Source organism: Petaurus breviceps, unplaced genomic scaffold, assembly GCF_028583685.1.
Source record: "Petaurus breviceps papuanus isolate PSGF00001 unplaced genomic scaffold, PetGlider_PUasm1.0 90881, whole genome shotgun sequence".
NCBI lineage: Eukaryota > Metazoa > Chordata > Mammalia > Diprotodontia > Petauridae > Petaurus > Petaurus breviceps.
This window is the reverse complement of record NW_027187369.1, coordinates 1895945-1913406: the sequence shown is the minus strand read 5'-3', so window position 1 is coordinate 1913406 and position 17462 is coordinate 1895945. Positions and strand designations below refer to the sequence as shown.

General features: G+C 43.9%; 1 protein-coding gene across 4 annotated transcripts in view; it reads right to left on the bottom strand.

The window, feature by feature from the left end:
- Positions 1 to 200: 200 nt before the first annotated feature.
- Positions 201 to 17462, bottom strand: part of GRIA3 (glutamate ionotropic receptor AMPA type subunit 3) — a 292053-nt gene continuing 274791 nt past the window's right edge. The window contains exons 14-16 of one of the 4 annotated variants that reach the window (XM_069074018.1): positions 10773 to 10887; positions 7922 to 8168; positions 201 to 2483 (exon numbers count right to left, since the gene is read on the bottom strand). In XM_069074018.1, coding sequence (XP_068930119.1) covers positions 7923 to 8168; positions 10773 to 10887 — 361 coding nt within the window. In that variant the 3' untranslated portion in view covers positions 201 to 2483; position 7922. Of the gene's footprint in view, positions 2484 to 7731; positions 8169 to 10772; positions 10888 to 17462 lie in introns of those variants that run through there. The other 3 variants (XM_069074017.1, XM_069074020.1, XM_069074021.1) reach the window with 3 other exon arrangements.

Below are 17462 nucleotides of genomic sequence, written 5' to 3'. Positions count from 1 at the left end.
AGCCCTGGATTAGATGAGTGAGTGGTTGGGTAGGTGAATGAGTAGTTGGGTGGATAGGAGAGTGAGTGGGTAGCTGGGTGAGTGAATGGGTGGTTAAATGACTGCATGACTAGTTTGGTATGATGAGCATGAGCATGGGGGAGTCTAGAGAGCGGAATCGTTCCAGGACACTAACTGGACATCAGAACAGAGAAGCCGAATTTTCTTTACAATTTTATTTACAAAATGTACTAAAACTGTTCATACAATACCCCATTACATTGAGGCTTGGGAACTTTTGCCCATGCATGCAATTTATGCTTTGATAGCCATTAGTTTGCTTGGAAATTTTTTCGTTCACTCAAGTGCAGTTTTAACGACAAAAGGAAAAGAACCTTTAAAGAAATCGAATCCTCAAGTCTCTACTGCGTGAACTCTCATAGCTTAAAGTTAGTAGCAGGAAGTTGAAGCAATCGATACTTTTAAAAATTGTATACATGCAAATTAAAAAAAAATAACAAACTAGTTTACCGGCCCTTCACTGTGGTGAAGTTTTCATGCCAAGAAATGGAATCGCTTACATGAATGGCCATTTCTCTCTGTCCAAGGCCGGTTTGTCGTTTTGTGTTATACAATGTTGTCACGCACAGCTGTAGCTTCCCACTGCAGGGGATGATAGATAGCATTCCAAAGTTGAAAATCACAGTTTCATGAAAAAATGGAAAAAACCCCACAACAGTTTCGTCTTGTTCAATACCATTTTAATACTTGACAGGTGAGTTCTTCTCTTTATGAAACAGTTTTGGGAATTGAATTTATATTACACTTTCCTGGGAACGTTTCATCCAACAGGACTTTTTGTCTCCCTTTTCTTTCTGAAGACTGAGTTTAAAATACTCAGGATCTGGGCCTAAGAGTACAACTTTGGGAAAGGACTCAAATATGCCATCTTTCCAGTCTCCTAACTTCCAATCCGCACTCATCATCAATGATGGACCCATCAGACTGGACCCTTCACTATTCTTTCAAGACTATGAAACTGCAGAAAGCAGACTGCTATATAGGAGGTAATTGATTAGTGTATGGAGACTGTACTTGTTTAGACTTTTCAGTTGAATCCCACAGTACAGATGCATCTATTTACTCATTTAAGGATGGAGTGAAGTGGGCCTCTGACAGTGCACCCCAATGGGGAGACTGATCCATCTTGAGGCTCCCAAGTGAGCGGTGCTGAGGATTTCGTTTAGTGGTAGGATCAAGAATGCGCCTTAAAAAAATTTTTTTTTTAGCCTTCGCCAACTAGAAAAGGAAACATGCAGTCTGGGATGGAGTGTCACAGGCAGTCACAGGCAACGGGTGGTGGGCCAGGTCTAGCAAGAGTGAAGTGAGCTGGAGAAAGTGCTTAGGCTGAAATGGTAGGCCCTCTGTGAAAAGCTGTCCTATTTCCATTGGTGGACACTTGAAAGGCATACTTATCTGAGAAAGCAGAGCGAAAACACAGTGTTGTTTCTGAGAAAAAAGTAATTCTAAACATAACTTGGAACAGCGTCTCCCTCACCTAAATGCTTGCTAGCTCTTCAGTTATGGGGTATTCCAATACATACAGAGAGCAAGAAAAAGTGATTAGGCTTCTTGGAAAGCCACTCAAAATCCGTTGGAATAAAAGCACCGAGAGGTATGCCTGATAGAAGGAGTATCCTGTTCCCTTGTCACCCATGGGAGAGGGAATGGAGAGCGCAGTTAATTCCTTCACCAACTGGAAAATCACAGAAGCCTTCCAATGAATCTGGTTGCCGACTGCAGAGGAGTCACGGGTTAGTCTCTTTGTCCAAAGTGTTTGAATTTTCTTTTCTCAGAGGGTTGTGTTCATGGTCAAATGATATACACATGTTGGGAATGTTGAAAGGATATAGGGCATATAGAAAATCTCCACTGATAGGGAATACCAAAAACATCTGGGCAGCAGCCAATCCTAGAAGTACCAGTCTGGTTTCTCAAGCAATGGGAGACATATATTTGAAATCATTTTAGCTGAGATGGAGCATGGGCAGGGGAGGGGGGTGGTATTCATAGAAATGAACTCAGGGAAATTGGTTTCGTTTTGTCGAAGAACAGGGCGCTCATTTACTGTGTACATGATATATACTGGGATATCAAAGAATGGCTTTTGTGGAACTGCTTGTTTTTACAAGAATTATTTCCTTTTTTCCATATGAGAATCTTGCCCATCCACTTTGTGTGTGTATGTTAGTTTGTGTGTCTGTTAGATTTTCAAGCAAAGCAAGAATATTTCAATGATGATTTGCATTGCTGCAAGTCTCAGAGTGTTCCATAAGGCACTGAAGGACAAAAAAATCAGTTTTTCCTATTGAAAGGTCATTGCACCATCAGCAATATTCGTGTCATGCCTGACACCAAGGAGAGAGAAAAATCTGGCTCAGGATCCTTGAAGCAGCCACTTTTTCGGTGAATCGTCCTGTCACATGCTCCCAGTGGGGAGGGACCTGCAAAGGCAAGTGGGAGATTCAGCAGTGCCCCAAGGCTGGGCATCCCCTGGCCAAACCCCAGTTCTCAGACTGGCACCAGCCCATGGAGCTGCTCCCCAGCTGGTGTAGGCCCTCATGGGCCCTCAGAAAGCTAGAAAGACCGTTTTCTGAAGCTTGATGCTCAAGGTCAGCTACGCAGGGCCTGAGTTATCCTGCAGGACTTCCTAAAGACCCTGGGGCCTTGGATACTTGGCTGATGACTTAGGTTGTTTGTAGGATAGAAACCATATGTCACTGGCACAGAGATGCAAAAGTGAAGGACTGATCCAATTTGGTAATGCCATTTCCTTGTGGAAAGACCTTTAGCATCTTTCTTACCTTCAAGCATATGCACGAGGTCCCCCTCTGGCATTTGAGGTCCATGCTGATGTTTCTAAGCTGACTTTCTATCTTTATCTCATACCACTCTTTCATATATGCTACATTCCAGCCAAACTGGACCCTTCACTATTCTTTTACTTCATCTTGTTTTCTCCCACCCCTATGCATTTGCACAAACCTAGACTGTACTCCCACAATTCCCCCCCCATGTTGAAATCCTACTTTTCCTTCAAGACCTAAATTAGGTACTACTTTCTTCTAGAAACCTTTCCCAGACCTTGCATTAAGAATTGATTCTCCATGCCTACTCTCTCCCCAGCTTGAATCTCTCAGGCTTCTTGGTTTTATCTTTCCTATGCATTGAAATTGAGAGCCCGAGTGAGTAAGATAGAAGACTGAGCCGCTGCCTTGAAGTCTGAGGTCAGAAGGCCATTGGGTCCAATTCCCTTCTCTGACACATCCTAGCTGTGTGATCATATGGGAAGATTACTTAGACAGGCAACTCTTTAAGACCACAGTACAAGTGAGTTGCCCATTGGTAGAGGGAATTTTCAACTGGGAGTTCCTTCCCTATACGGATGAAATCATAGGTCTGGACCCCAAAGCCCACCAATGTACTTACTTAATTGTATTCTAACCTGCAAAAGAGACAATTAGGTGTCTGTCTAACCCATGCCACGATACTATAAAGCCCTTAGAAAATTCCACAGACTTGTGCTCTGCATAGACTAAGCATTTAATAAAAGTGAATCGAATGCATTTTCTGTTGAGGACAAATGCTTTGCAATTGTACCCGATGTATGTTCATTTCAGAGCCTATAGAAATAAAAATGTTTCTTGCAGATGAGTTAAATGTTTTCCTGTGGCCGCTCCTTTTGCTCGCAAGGTAACAAATGGTTTCTCTCCTATCCACAATCTAAGCTTGTACAGTTTGAAAGTTGGAAAAAAGCGCAAAATGTCCAGGCACTTGATATGCTATTGCAGGGATGCCTGCTTTGACGCCATGTTGCCCAGTGGAGATGCAGGTCACATGTGGGTCCCTCCCTCCCCTTCCGGCCGAGCACTGATTTTCATCTCTGTGGAAAAGCATGATTATGGCCTGCTTAGATGACATGTGCCCTCCTCATGCTAGGAGTGACTACAGGACTTGGTGGAAGGGGCATTGCAGACATTGCCCCCTCCCAACCCCAAGCCCAAGAGCTCTATTCCAGAGCTCTGAACCAGACAATTTCAGAAACATCAACAAATTGGCTTTCCTTGGCTAAAAGCTCCAAGCACACTACTTCCTGCTGGTCACTCGGTAGACCAGCTGCCAGGCCTCAGAAAAGCACTCTGTGCCTGCCTCCCCATCTGCCAAACAGGGCTAGCAATCATCATCCCTCTCTCCCAGGATGCTGCAAGGATAAAGTGAGGTCTCCAAGGGGAAAGGACTTTGGGGAAACACAAATGCAATACAAACTACAGTAACACCTCAGGCACCCAGCAAAGTGGGGAAGGATGGGATGGGTCACTTATTGTCATGTTTTCAGTTAACCAAAGGCAGACCCATTTGGGCAATGAAAAGGTGACCCTTTACAGGCTATAGGGACTTGTCTCAGAAATATTTACAGACTCATCTTATCTTGGATCATTTTCAACATTCAGCACCTCCAAAGAAGCCTTGTAGGAGCACACAGCTAGATGGCCTGAGAGAATAAACCTGGAGGGAAAGATGAGATCTTGTCCCCAAAGGTCACTCTTGCTTCCATAGTCGACAACGGCAGAAAGAAGACTGGCTCTGCAGTCAGGAGCCCTGGGTTCAAATCCGACCTCTTGTGTTTATTACCCTGTGGGACCTGTCCAAGGTCAGTTAACCTCCCTGTGTCTCAGTTTCCTCCTCTGTAAAATTGGAGGAGATTGGACTAGATGGCCTCTGTGGTCTCTTCCAGCTTTAGAGCTATGATTGGTGATCTATGCTCTATCACATAATCATTGAGAAATAACCAGTATTTAAAAAATAAGAGAATGATTCAAAATGTAAGAAGCCAGAGGGAGTTCTGAAAGACAATGGTGTCATTAGACAGTACTTGTAGCAGAAAGAATGTTGAATTTCTGAATCAGAGAGAACCTGGGTTCAAGTCCTGACTCTGCCAGTGACTAGCTGAGTGGCGTTGGCTATGTTTCTTCTCCTCCTCTCTGAGCTTCAGTTTTTTCCTCTGTCAAATAAGGGGATTGAACTAGGTAGACTTTGAGGTCCCTTCCAGCTCTAGACCTGTGATCAGATGTGTGACCTTGGGCAAATCACTTGGCCTCTCTGGGCCTTGGTTTCCCCATCTGTAAAATGAAGGGGATGGTCTCTGAAGTCCCTTCCAGCTTTTAGGTCTAGGATCCTATGTGCGACTAATGCATTAGTCACATCACTTCCCTGGGCCTCAATTTCCCAATATGTAAAATGAGGCAGTTAAACTATATGACTTCCGAGGTCCCTTCCAGTCCTAAATCTGAAGTACTTTAATTCCCAAGACTACATCCAGGCTGCAAGAGAAGGCAGAAACTTCCCAAAGTTCTTAGGAAATGAGAGGTTTTTTGTTGACCTACTTGGTGTCCTCCCAACAAACACTTTGCCAAACTCACTGTTGGCATTCACTGCTGGATTCCCCGTCCAGCTCAGATTTGTGCACTGACACAGGCAAAGTCTATTTCCAGGACTTAGGAGGCTTTCCCCTTGTTCCCACCGGCCTCTGACAGGCAGCCTTAGAGGGCAGCCCTTTGGGCCGACGCTCTGCCCTGGCTTCAGGCCCGCCATGGTTCTGGTTGTCTGGGTGCTAACTGGGGTGTTACTGTATTGCTGTTCATCTATCAAGACACAATCTTTTCTCATTTACTCAAGCCTCAAGAAGCAGGATTTGGCTTTGGGGGAAGGGGCTCATCCAAGGGCACAAGACTGAAGCCAAAGAAAAGGGCAAAAGGCAACCTCCGCCTTGGAGCCAAGGCAAGCTCTTCTTCTTCTGGGGTGCCTACCACAGGACTATGTGTTTCTATGCTTCTTCTCAGTAAGTCTGAGGTCCAATGTTTGCTGATTCCAGGCTTTGCTCAGGCCCCTTCCCTGGGCTTATGGGTTTTTTTTGAAGGCCAGTAGACGCTTCAATAAGCTATGGAGGTCATAGTTCCTGAGCATCCATGGCTGGGGGCCATGCTCTTAGTTGTAATGGCAGCTGCCCCAGCAGATCCAAAGGTCCTGGGACAGTAATAACCCTCAGACCTCCAATGAGAGAATATATCTGGGTTGGGAGGGAGGGAAAGAGGGACCTGAGCATGGAGTCTCATGAGCCAGGATGGCTTACCACAAAGTAGACCATAAGGGGAATGTGGCCAGGGAGGAGCTTGGCAATGTTCTCCCTACCCCTCCAGAGCTTTCCTTTGAAGAACTGAGCATACAGGGCTAGACTTGGCTCCCCATATAGCTGACTCCCATGTTAGGCTACCAACAGGACATGGGCAATTACAGAGGCATGATGATCCAGTAGAAAAAGCATTCCCTCTAAGAATCAGGGAACCTGGGTTCCAGCCTTGGCTCCCCTACTTTGTAGCTGTGTGACCTTGGGCAAGTCACTTAGCATCGCTGGTTCTCAGTTTCCTCCTCTGCCAAATGGGCATCATAGTACCTTTCCTCAGATGAGGTAACAGATGTGAAAGCATTTTGGAGCATTAAAAGCTTACTATCTCAATGCAAGATATCACTCATTTTGACCCCATTAATACCAAATCTGGGATAATTTGAGGGGGACTGGGCTGAAGTTTGCCTTTGCACTGTTCTGTGAAGAGGAGTTGCTAAGCAAATTAAAAATGTGCACAAAATTGCAAAGGGTTTGTTTAACCTGCTTGGGAGAACAAAATGTTTTTAAGGACATCGACACATTAAGTGTTTGCATGCAAATGGATGATGCTAATTAAAAATGAGTTCATTCTTTTTTTTTTCCATTCAGTGAAACAGGCCCAGCTGAACCTGTACTTGAAAACATTGTTAGTAACATTTTGTGACTATGTTATGACTCAAGATCGAAAAGTAGCTAATGTCTGCAGCAGCAAAGAACAAAAAGCAAACCGAGTAATCAAGATTCTGTTCAAACTCGAATAGTGAAGGATAATCATTTGTTTTAAAAAGCCTTGGACAGATGGAATTGGATTGATGGAGAGATCGACTGGCCTGAGGCTGTGGGATAGGAGTGTGAGGGGAGGCTCAGGAACAATAGCCATGAGCTTGTGGGCACCAAGGGCTTCAGACAAAAAAGAACAAAGGATTATCTTTGACAACAGGAGTCTCAGTAGGATTGAGTCTAATGAGTGGAGTCACTTAATGTTCTTTTCTATTGCAGACATCACTTTGGTTATTAACTATGGCATATGTACCGGAAGGTATTAAAAAGAGATTCCTGAAAAGATGTCTATAATCAGACCTTTCCCTAATTCAAACTGGCCTTGCAGCTGGTCTGAATCAGGTGAGGCTTTGCTGTAGGTCTTTAGGTCCCAATGACTTCCAACAGTACAAGTCTGAATATAGATGAGAGGGTGGGGGACAGGGGGAGGGGCAGGGAGGAGGAATTTGTTTCATGTCCTCCAAGAAACACTTACCTGAGCATGAATTCTTGGGGGAGGGAAAAAAAGGGAAAATATGACTCAAATATTGGAAAAAAATGGTCCCTGGATTCAAATGACTGTCTAAAGAATCATAGACTCCCTTTGGGATCACTTCACTTCATTTCTGCTACTCATTTTTATCACCGATTACTGGACTAAGTAATGAGAATGGCTTCTCTAGAGACTTTGCTCCATGACGAGAGACGGAAAGGGGAAAGGGAAAAGGACCAGGGAATGCAATTCAATCACAAACATGTTACCCAGAAACTCAAGGAAAGCATCATTCATTATGTGTGACAAGAAAGGCACAGTTGCCGAATAGTTTTCAAAGAATCCAACAAACACTCTGAAGACTAGACATGGCTCGGAAGAACATCGCCGAGCTGAAAAAGGAAAGGGCACACAATGCACAGCAACGGAAGGGCAATTAGCTTAGTCGTAGTAGGCCTTGGCCGTACCCTAGATCTTAACACTCTCTGTTCCATACACGTTGTAGCCTTCTCTGTAAGTGGCGTAATTCTGGGTGGTGGCGGCAGGAGCAGGCTTAAAGTTTTGAGTGTTCTTCGTGAGTTTCATGCGTTTGGATTCCGCTCGGGATTTGTAGCAGAACTCTATCAGAGCCACCATCATGGCCAACCCCAGGCCTCCAACAAGGATATAGAATACGCCGGCCACGTTGCTCAGACTCAGAGCGCTGGTCTTGTCCTAAGAGAAATGGACAATGTGATTAGTTGGTGGGAAAATCACAGGTAGTGGGACATCATCATGCTTTGCAACAGTTCAGGGCTGTCCTATGCTGTCAAGATAACTAAACACAGGCATAGATGGTATGGCTCAACCCTGTCAACTGGTTTATGTCGTGCAATGAGTAGATTATGCTTCCACTGACTGTTATTATCCCAGGGGTCCTACTGCCTCAAAAAAGATGTTAAAAGCATAACCCTTGACAACTAGTTTTAGGAACAAAAGAGTAAATGGAAGCATAATTCATCCCTTTACTAGCCTCAATAAACACCTATTGTCAGAGTTCAACCATGACATCTCTCTCTTTCTCTCTCTCTCTTTCTCTCTTTCTCTTCCTCTTTCTCTTTCTCCCCCTCTCTCCAAGTAACAATTTCATTTGGGAACCTAAAGTATTCTTTGGCCTTTCTGCCCTGCAGTCCTTTCCCCCTATCCTCCTTGAAGCACTATGTCTATCAGTCCCCAAAGCAATGGGTGAGAGTATTAGAATTTCCTAAAACTCTGAGCTGGGGACATTCTTTGCCAGGGTCTTTATATCAGTGTTTGCTCCATTTCTTTCTCAGTGGTTCAGAGATCACTCTAGGACTAGCTTTGATTAGGGTGGCAAGCCTCTCTGCTGATGGACTCCATCTGCAGTAGAAGTTAGTCTGTCAACGTCCTCCCAAGAGCTGCAGAGGCCTAGTAGGAGGCCCCTTTAGTTCCTGATTGGCTCCATTTACAAATCAGGGAACATTTCTAGGAGGCTGGTGATTCATAAAAAAATACCAGCTCCTTTTAAAACTTGGGTTTCAGTGAATGTTAAGGATAATCTTTAAAAACACTAAACTGATCATAAGCTTTCTATTTGCTAATTTTAAAAAATGAGGAAGACGGTCAGTTACTTTCAGGTCAGACTGCAAATTTGACTAAGCTAAGACTGCATGAGAAAGCAAAACCTGGATTGCTGAATAATGGAAAGGAAAAAAGATTGCTACCTGGACCCCACCTTCAAGGTAGGACTGACCAAGGGAGGGAGGAGGGGTTTTCATTGAAAAAGTAGCATTTTGTAATCTGTTTAGAAGGAATTGCAACCATTTTGCTACTGGATTCATTAGAATGATTTGCTCATCATCAGATTATTACCCTAGTGGATTAAATTTCCTGTTTTATCTATAATGCAATGGGGAGCCATCAGGGATACTGAGCAATGGGAGGAACATAGCCAATCCTTGTGTCTTTAAGGCAATTAAAGTTATATGGAAAATATTATACATTTGTATGGCCATATTCACATGTTTCTATTTCTTAGATGCTAGTCCTATACTTGTTTGCCCTGATGCAAAGGCCAATTGAAATTGGACTGTATGTGAAGGAGGATGGAAATTATCCCTATAAGCAATCCTGTGACTCATTGCTAGTCTAGGAGAAGTGACAGTTAAAGTTGAGGAAGTCATCCAAAATATATGTCACTTACACAACGGATCAATTTTAGGTTGGCTCCTCCCCTGCCCCCACACCTCCCCTCCCCCACTAATCTTCTCACACCAATCCCACTATTGGATTTTCATATGTGTTCCTTGACACGACCCCTATAAACTGAGGCAACAACAGTCCTAAGTTTCATGTAACTGAGCTCCCAGGTAATTATGCCATTTATGGCCACAGGACATAGAGCTACAGTAGCAAAATGGTTCAGTGCATAGGGGAAATGAATGTTGGCGTTTCATGAAATGAATTAACCGATCCCACAATATTAGTTTAAAGAAAGTAAAAAGGAAAAAAAAAAAACGGAAACTCAAAGGAAAAAAAAACTTTCTTTGGGGAGCAAAGGGATAGAGGGGTGGGGTGAAGGAGAGGCGGGGAAGAGTGTTTCATGCTTATCAATGTGATGTTAATCCTGACGATGTATACCCTCAACCAGCATGCGGCTAGATCTCAAAAGTGCTCCAAACAGCTTTGGAAGTGAGAAATGGGACAGACTTAGTGGTCTTCGAGAACCACCCAGGTGCTGGACTTGATTCAACAGCAGCTGGAATGAAGCTGATTAATGCATTCTTCCAGAGACCAATCTGGTTTCCCGATTTGAGGGTGGGGCCAGCACAATATTAAAATAACCAAAAGTACTTACAACTTACAAAGTCTCTGATACTGGAAGAGAAAAAAAAACTGTTGTGATTTGTTCTTTTTTTTTGTGATTTTGGAATTGTTTTTCCTTGAGTCTTTAAAATGTAAAATACATTGGAAACCCCTTAGAATATACTGTGGGCCAAATCATGGCCTTTCTCCAAAAGAACAGGTATGATTCCACTAATCTGGTGTGATATGGTTGGTCCCCAAGGTCCATCCTTGTTCCATTGCTTCAAGAGTAGCATTATAAGGGGGTCCCATTGTATTGAAGTTGGGGTTACGTGTGCTTGTGCATGTGTGTGCATGCATGTGTGTGCGTGTGCATGTATGTGCGTGCGTGTGTGCATGTATGTGTGTGTGTGTGCGGGTGTTGTTTTGGGAAAGCCATTTCAGGGGGAATCAAATAAACAGTGGGTCAAACTGCGATTGCTAATCAGTACAAAAAGACCGCCAGCGACTGACCTTACTCCCGGAGTCCTTGGCTCCGCACTCCCCCTTATCGTACCACCATTTGTTTTTCAGCTTGTCTAAGATGCCTTGTTCACTGAGTTTCAATACTGCAAGGTTTACAGGCGTTCTTCACGTGGGAAATAACATAAATAACATTATATTATGTTATTTTATGTTATTCAAGCTTCAAACTACTTTAAAACTATAGAAAGCGATAAAGCAGGGAGCCCTGGCCACAGTCATTTTAGACACTGCAGGCAACCTGAGCATTTTTACCTTATCAAACTTTACACTAGAGCATCTCTATATTTACCAGGGCCTGCCCATATCGCTTTGAGTAATCGGCACACACTGTTAAATAACGAGGGTAAAAAAACAAGGCAGTCGCTTGTTGGGGTGGGCTCTCTCTCCCCGTGGATGCAATTGTCTGACTGCCATTTACTGCGAGTTGGGTTTGATCTAACTGGGCATCTTGTTGGACTTCCAGACAGAAAGCATTTTGGGGCAAAGGGAATAGCTGGGGAGAACAAGAAGGGAGTCCATGTTACAGACAGAAAAGCCAAATGCAACAGATCAGACACCGTTGTTGTTGTTGTTGGTGTTGTTGATGTTGGCATCCTGGTTGTCCTCGTCGCCATCCTTCTCCTCCTTAGCCATGTGAAGATGGTGGCTGAGAAAGTTCATTGAAACAGTCACTGGAGAGATCTGAAAAGACCATCGAGCCTTTGCTAACACCACAAGTATCTCTTGATCCAAGGCACACCTAAGAGTATGCACCTCTGTTGGTATCCTACTTTTAGGGCCCACTGTGGGGTAGAGGTGACCCCAGGCTTTCAAGGGCGCTGCCAGAGGAGGTCCTATCAAGCTGTAAAGGCTCCTGTTCCATGCTGAGCCCTGGACTGTGTGTCTGGCAGCTGAGGATCTCCTTGGTTAAGTGCGCAGAGGTTCACCACCAGAAATGGGGTGGGGTGGGGAATAGGGCATCAAAACTAATTTTTATTTTCTATAGTAATTCATGAAACTTGTCTGCTAAGGTCTGGAGGAGTTAGCTTTTCTGCTGGTGGTGGGAGGATTTGAGATCCAAGTTTCTTGAAGAATGAAGGTAAATGTTGTACATGTGGCAACATTCTAGAAATGCAACTTGTCCCTCCAGGTTACAAATAGGGGTCAGGTGAAAAGAGAGAATGGGGGGCTAGAGATGGAGGGTCTAGATTCTGGGTAGTCTTCTAACTGCTATGGCTACATGACTGTAGCTGAGGTGTCTCTAAAGACACAGCTCATCCTTGGCCGTGAAATGGCCACTTTGGATTCAAAGCAAAAGTGACTGATACCATAGTACCAAGTGCTGTCAAGGACACTGCTGATTCTAGAGCTGTGTGGAGGAGCTAGGTGGTCTCTACATGTGTCTCTCATAGTGGAGGCCTCTTTCTGCAAAGAGATTGGGCAAACTCCTCAAAGATAAATTTGCTAGGCCCCACATCCCCTCCAAATGGGCAAGAAGGTCATTTGTTGCCCCCATTACATCAGATGCTTGGGTGGGCCTGTCCTTGCCCTGGGGTAACTAACATTATGTCTGGGATTGTTTCCTCATCTGACAATGACTATGATAATTCTAGCCCCCTGTCTTCTGTCTAGGGAAGTTGAACATTCAATGAAATATCTCTAGTTGCTTTGTGTAAAAGGACATTATAGAGACAGGACAGTTAGCTAACACGTGAGGCAGAGTCAAAATAAGAAAACCAGTAGGAATTAAACAACTATTACACAGTCTGAATCATGAAAAAAAGAGCCTCAGCTGATGATATCCTGATCAGCCCTGGTACCATGACTAACTGGCTCATTTACTCTCTATGGGAGATGACAAGGGTCACCATGGACATGTCCCATAATGCTCCTTCCATACCACAAATAAGTCTGACCAATCGCCTTTTTCTGATTGATGCCAATCCTGCCACAGGTACAGAGAGCTACCCTACGCACTGAGACTGATATGTAATGTGGCTTCTTAATAGAGGACCCTTAAGACAGTGGCAGGTTGATGACAGTCTATTGTCTGGAGCCTGCATTTCATCATACAACTAGGAAGATTTTGGGGGAGACTTCTCTTAAAGGCCCTGTGTCCAGGATCTTTTGAATTGAGAAGGGGGAGGGAACTTATGGGGGTGCTATATATGGTAGGTAAAGCATCATGGGATTCCCCAATGGAAGCTTGAAGTTCCATTATGCCATTATGTGGGAAAACCCTTAAAGCTGGACCAGGGAACCTCTGATACTGATATCTCTTGGGGCTCCCTGAGTCATTGTTGTCTGGCCCATTTCACTACTCCTAAATATGTGCATTTCTATTTAACCCTCTTAATACAGTTATCCATTCTACATCATGACTTTTCCCATCACAGTTTTGATATATAAGGGGTTGGGATCAGAATTTAAATAGGAATTTTGGGGGAGTTTTGTGGAAGCCGCAGATGACACAGAAAAAGTTTAGAAACTCAAATGCATAAAATATATGTATAGCATTGTATAATATCAACATATTTTATCATTTAATACCTTAATCATTCAGACTTCTTCTCTGGTACAAAGGGAGGGTCAAAAACTTTTACTTAGATTTTGCAGATGGTGGGGGCTTGGTGGTCTTAACCCCTGCGATGTGGAAGGGATAACTGTATTGTTCTCTCTTTCCTCCTTTCCTCTTCTCTTACTTTCTTTTTCTTTCTCTTTTCCCCATTTATTTTCCTTGTCTATGTTTTGGGCCAGGTCTATACAACCTAGGGCTGATGGGCTTATCAGGAGGCCTGTTTATCACCCCTTCTGGGCTTGGTTTCTGTACCTCTCACTGACCTCTTGACATTTTCCTTTCCCTTGGCTCCAAGGTATCCTGGACCTTCATGGCCTTACTTTGGTTGGCTCAGGTTTCCTAATAGTGATTATCACTCTTTCAAGTTCCCTTTGCTTCAGAATTATTCCTGACCCTCTCTTTGCCAATTAAAACTCTCGCTTTCTCAATTTGGGTAGTCTCAGCTAGGTGTTAGCAAGGAAGCTCTTTACTTAACACTATTTCCAGGGAATAGTAGTACTCAAAAGAAGTACCTGTTAATTCAAAGACTCATCAGATCTGAGATCTAGAGGTAGAAAGGACCTTAGGGGTCATCAAGTCCAACTGCCTCATTTTACAGATGAGGAAACTGAGACCTGGGGAGGTAAAGTGACTTGTCCAGGGTCACACAGTTAGATTTGAGCTTAGATCTTCCTAACTCCTGCCTTGCTGGAATGTGTGGATATTCTTCTGAGCAGGGGAGGCCTTCCTGGTGGCGCTTGGATCACTTGGTTCCCCTCTTCTCTGACTGGAAGGTTCCCAGTTCTTGCTTTCAGTCCATTCAGTGTCTCCATGTGGGATTACCTTCACAATGGTCTCTCAGAAGTTGCCGAGTCCTATCTGAAAGCACTGAGATCCATGAGCGACATATAGTGGGTCCTTGCCTTACCATTGCTAGCAAACACCATAGGCCACCAGAAATTATAGCCTTTGAATGGGAAAAAATACCCACAATCAAGTCCAATCCATTTCAGAAAACATCATAAAGGCAGGCAAAGGAAAGTATAGATAAGAACACTTAAGGAGGCCAGGATGGCTGCCAAGAAAACAAACAAATCTCCCACAATTGTATGCCTCACTGGGGGCAGGGGCAAGGGGAGCTTCACAAAGTTCTCAGCTTACCATTAACCCTGTTTGCTCCAGATTGTATGATCCCTACTACAAAGTCACACGAAGGCTTTTCCTTTGCCCAATCTACCTACCCCAAGCCAAAGCCAACTGTTTGAAATTTAGAATGATAGACCTAGGTTTGGAAGGGACCTCAGAGGCCATCTTGGTCAACCCCTTCATTTTCCATATTGGGAAACTGAGGCCCAAGGAGGAGTGAAGTGACTTGTCCAAAGTCACACATAGGATCCCAGATCTAGAGCTTGAAGGGCTGTCAGAGACCATCTAGGCCAAACCCTTCATTCTATAGATTGAGAATCTTTGAGCCAAGGAGATGAGGTGACTTGACCAGAATCACACACAGAACCAGAGCTCTAGAGCTGGAATATATTTTAGAGGTCATTCAGTTCAACCTCTTTATTTTACAGATAAAGAGACTGAGGCCCAGGGAGGTGAAGGTCATGTATAGGATCACAATCATAGAATTGGAAAGGACTTCAGATGCTAGCAAGCCAAATTTCCTAATTTTACAGATGAGGAAACTGAGGACCAGAATTAAGCTCTTTGACCAAAGAGGCCAGACATGAAGCCAGGTGCTCTTCCTCTAGAGCTGTCACCTCCCATTTCACACCATTGCCCAATAACTCTACAGAGGGAGCTCCAAGAGGGCAGGGACTGGGCCTGTCCTAAATCTTGTCCCTCCTCTGGCCCCCCAATTGGTGCTGATTGAACTTATGGGAACTCCATGCCTTTCCAATCTCAACCCTGTTGTCAGCATTGATTATATAGGCCTACTTGTCAGCCCAGGGACAGCAGGTTAGGGGACTGAGGCATCAGGAAGGTTAAACAACTTTCTTCAGGCCACATAGCAAATTATAGGGCAAGGCCTAGGAGGAAGTGAGGCTTCAGGTAGTTCCAAATAATGAGAACTCTCACTTCTACTACTCTAAGGTTTTCCAAGTATACTCCTCACAATTAACTTATGACATAGGGAGTTTAAAGATGATTAATTTGCCCCATTTTACAAAGGGGGATGTAGAGGCTCAGAGAGGGGAAGAAACTAGCCCAAGTTGGCAGAGTTACAAATGCCTGAGTCAGGATTTGAACCCAGGTCTCCTGACTCCAAGTCCACAATAGCACCATCAAATCCTATGTTCTGTGCTCTTTAGAAAAACACTTCTTTCAGAAGTCAGAAACGTTCCTATAATGCCTTTTCTTTGGGATTATCTCTGACCTGATAAACTCAGCCTAGCAAGGGCACATTTCACAGCTGAGATCTCTTGCTTCCATTCCCTGAGAAAACTCCAAAGGGATATGACACAGGCCCTTTGGAGAGAGGGGAAGCATTCCAAGATTTAAAACGGTACTGGATAAAGTTGTCCAGATTCTTTTCAAGGAAATTATTTGTGCAGTCATTCACTCAACAAAGTTTACCGCAAAATTCTTGCTTAGTAGAGATTTCCTAGAGAAAGAAATTGAGTAAGGACGGGGCCACTAGGATCAGCTACTCACATAAAAGATGACTTTTGGCTCCCAAACACCTCCTCCGCTAACCTGCCACAGTGCCTATATTTCTGCCATTAGAGTTCCATTCCTTGGATCATTTCCTGTTAAAAAGCACATGTCCTCAAGAGGATGTGAGGAAACTAACACATAACAGTCTAAAAAGTTATGCAATGGTCTCTTACATTCAGAAGTGATTTTTAGAATCTTCAGAGAGAGGCAAGAACCTTTAAGCAGAGAACTACATTGATAAGAAATCTGTGAAAGTTTCTGTGGAGGAGGAGGTGGTTGTTAAATGTAGATGGACTCTGGGCAGAAGGGAGGGCAAGGAGGAGAGGGCATATTGAGTTTTCTGATTGCTGGACACAGATATTAGCTGGCATGAGGCATCTGGTAACCATGTTAGCTTGGCTTTCTTTTCATTTGTTCCATTTGGGGAATAAGAATGGAGAGGGATCTTTGCTCTGGCAGCTTGACTGGCAAGACTAGCCATGACCCAAAGATGGATGAAGCCCTAAGTGAAAGAATTAGGGTGACTTAGGGCTTCCTCTGATGCTTTTTCATGGCACACAGGTGACTCTGGGAGTTCTGCCAGTAAAACATGAGCTCTGGCAGCTAAAAAAGCACAGGCCTAGTGACAGACCGTATGTCTGTGGTTTGAGATCCAGCCATGAAAATTTGGAGAGTCTCATTACCAGTTTGGCCACAGGGTGCTGATTTCATTTTGCTTTTTGCCACAACTCTCAAAGATCATCCTCTAAGTCATAGTGGAATTGTGATCTGTACCAGTGGAGGGAATATTGACACTGGAGAAATAAGAAATGCTTGAAGTTTTGAGGAAAAATGATTTAAAAGCTAAAGTGACCAGATTCTTGCCACACTTTGATATTTGTTGCCCTAAAACCATATTTCTGGTGGCAATGTACAGGCTGAGACCCAGTAGTGTTTTTTAATGTCTATAAGCTTCAAAGTGAGTTCAAATTAGGCTGGAAGGACACATGGGTTAAACTGAGTAGTGATTAAACTCAGCAAAAGTTAGCCAGTAAGAAAACTATTTTCTTCTAGGTGGAGATTTTATTATTTTTTGCTCCCTGTGGTATTTCTTTTCTTTCTTTATTTGTTAGAGCGATCAGAAACAACACTGATACTTTAATAAACTGTTTCTTCTTTTTTCTTCTTCTTCCTTCTTCCTCCCCTTCCCCCTCCCCTTCTTCCTCCTCCTCCTCCTTTTTCTTCCTCCTCCTTCTTCTTCCTTCTCTTTCTTCCTCCTCCTCCTCTTTCTTCCTCCTCTTCCTCCTTCTCTTTCTTCCTCCTCTTTCTTCCTCCTCTTCCTCCTTCTCTTTCTTCCTCCTCCTCCTCCTCCTCCTCCTCCTCCCTCTCTTTCTTCCTCCCTTTCCTCCTCCTCTTTCTTCCTCCTCCTCCTCCTTCCTTCTCCTCCTCCTCCTCCTCTTTCTTCCTCCTCCTCCTCTTTCTTCCTCCTCTTCCTCCTTCTC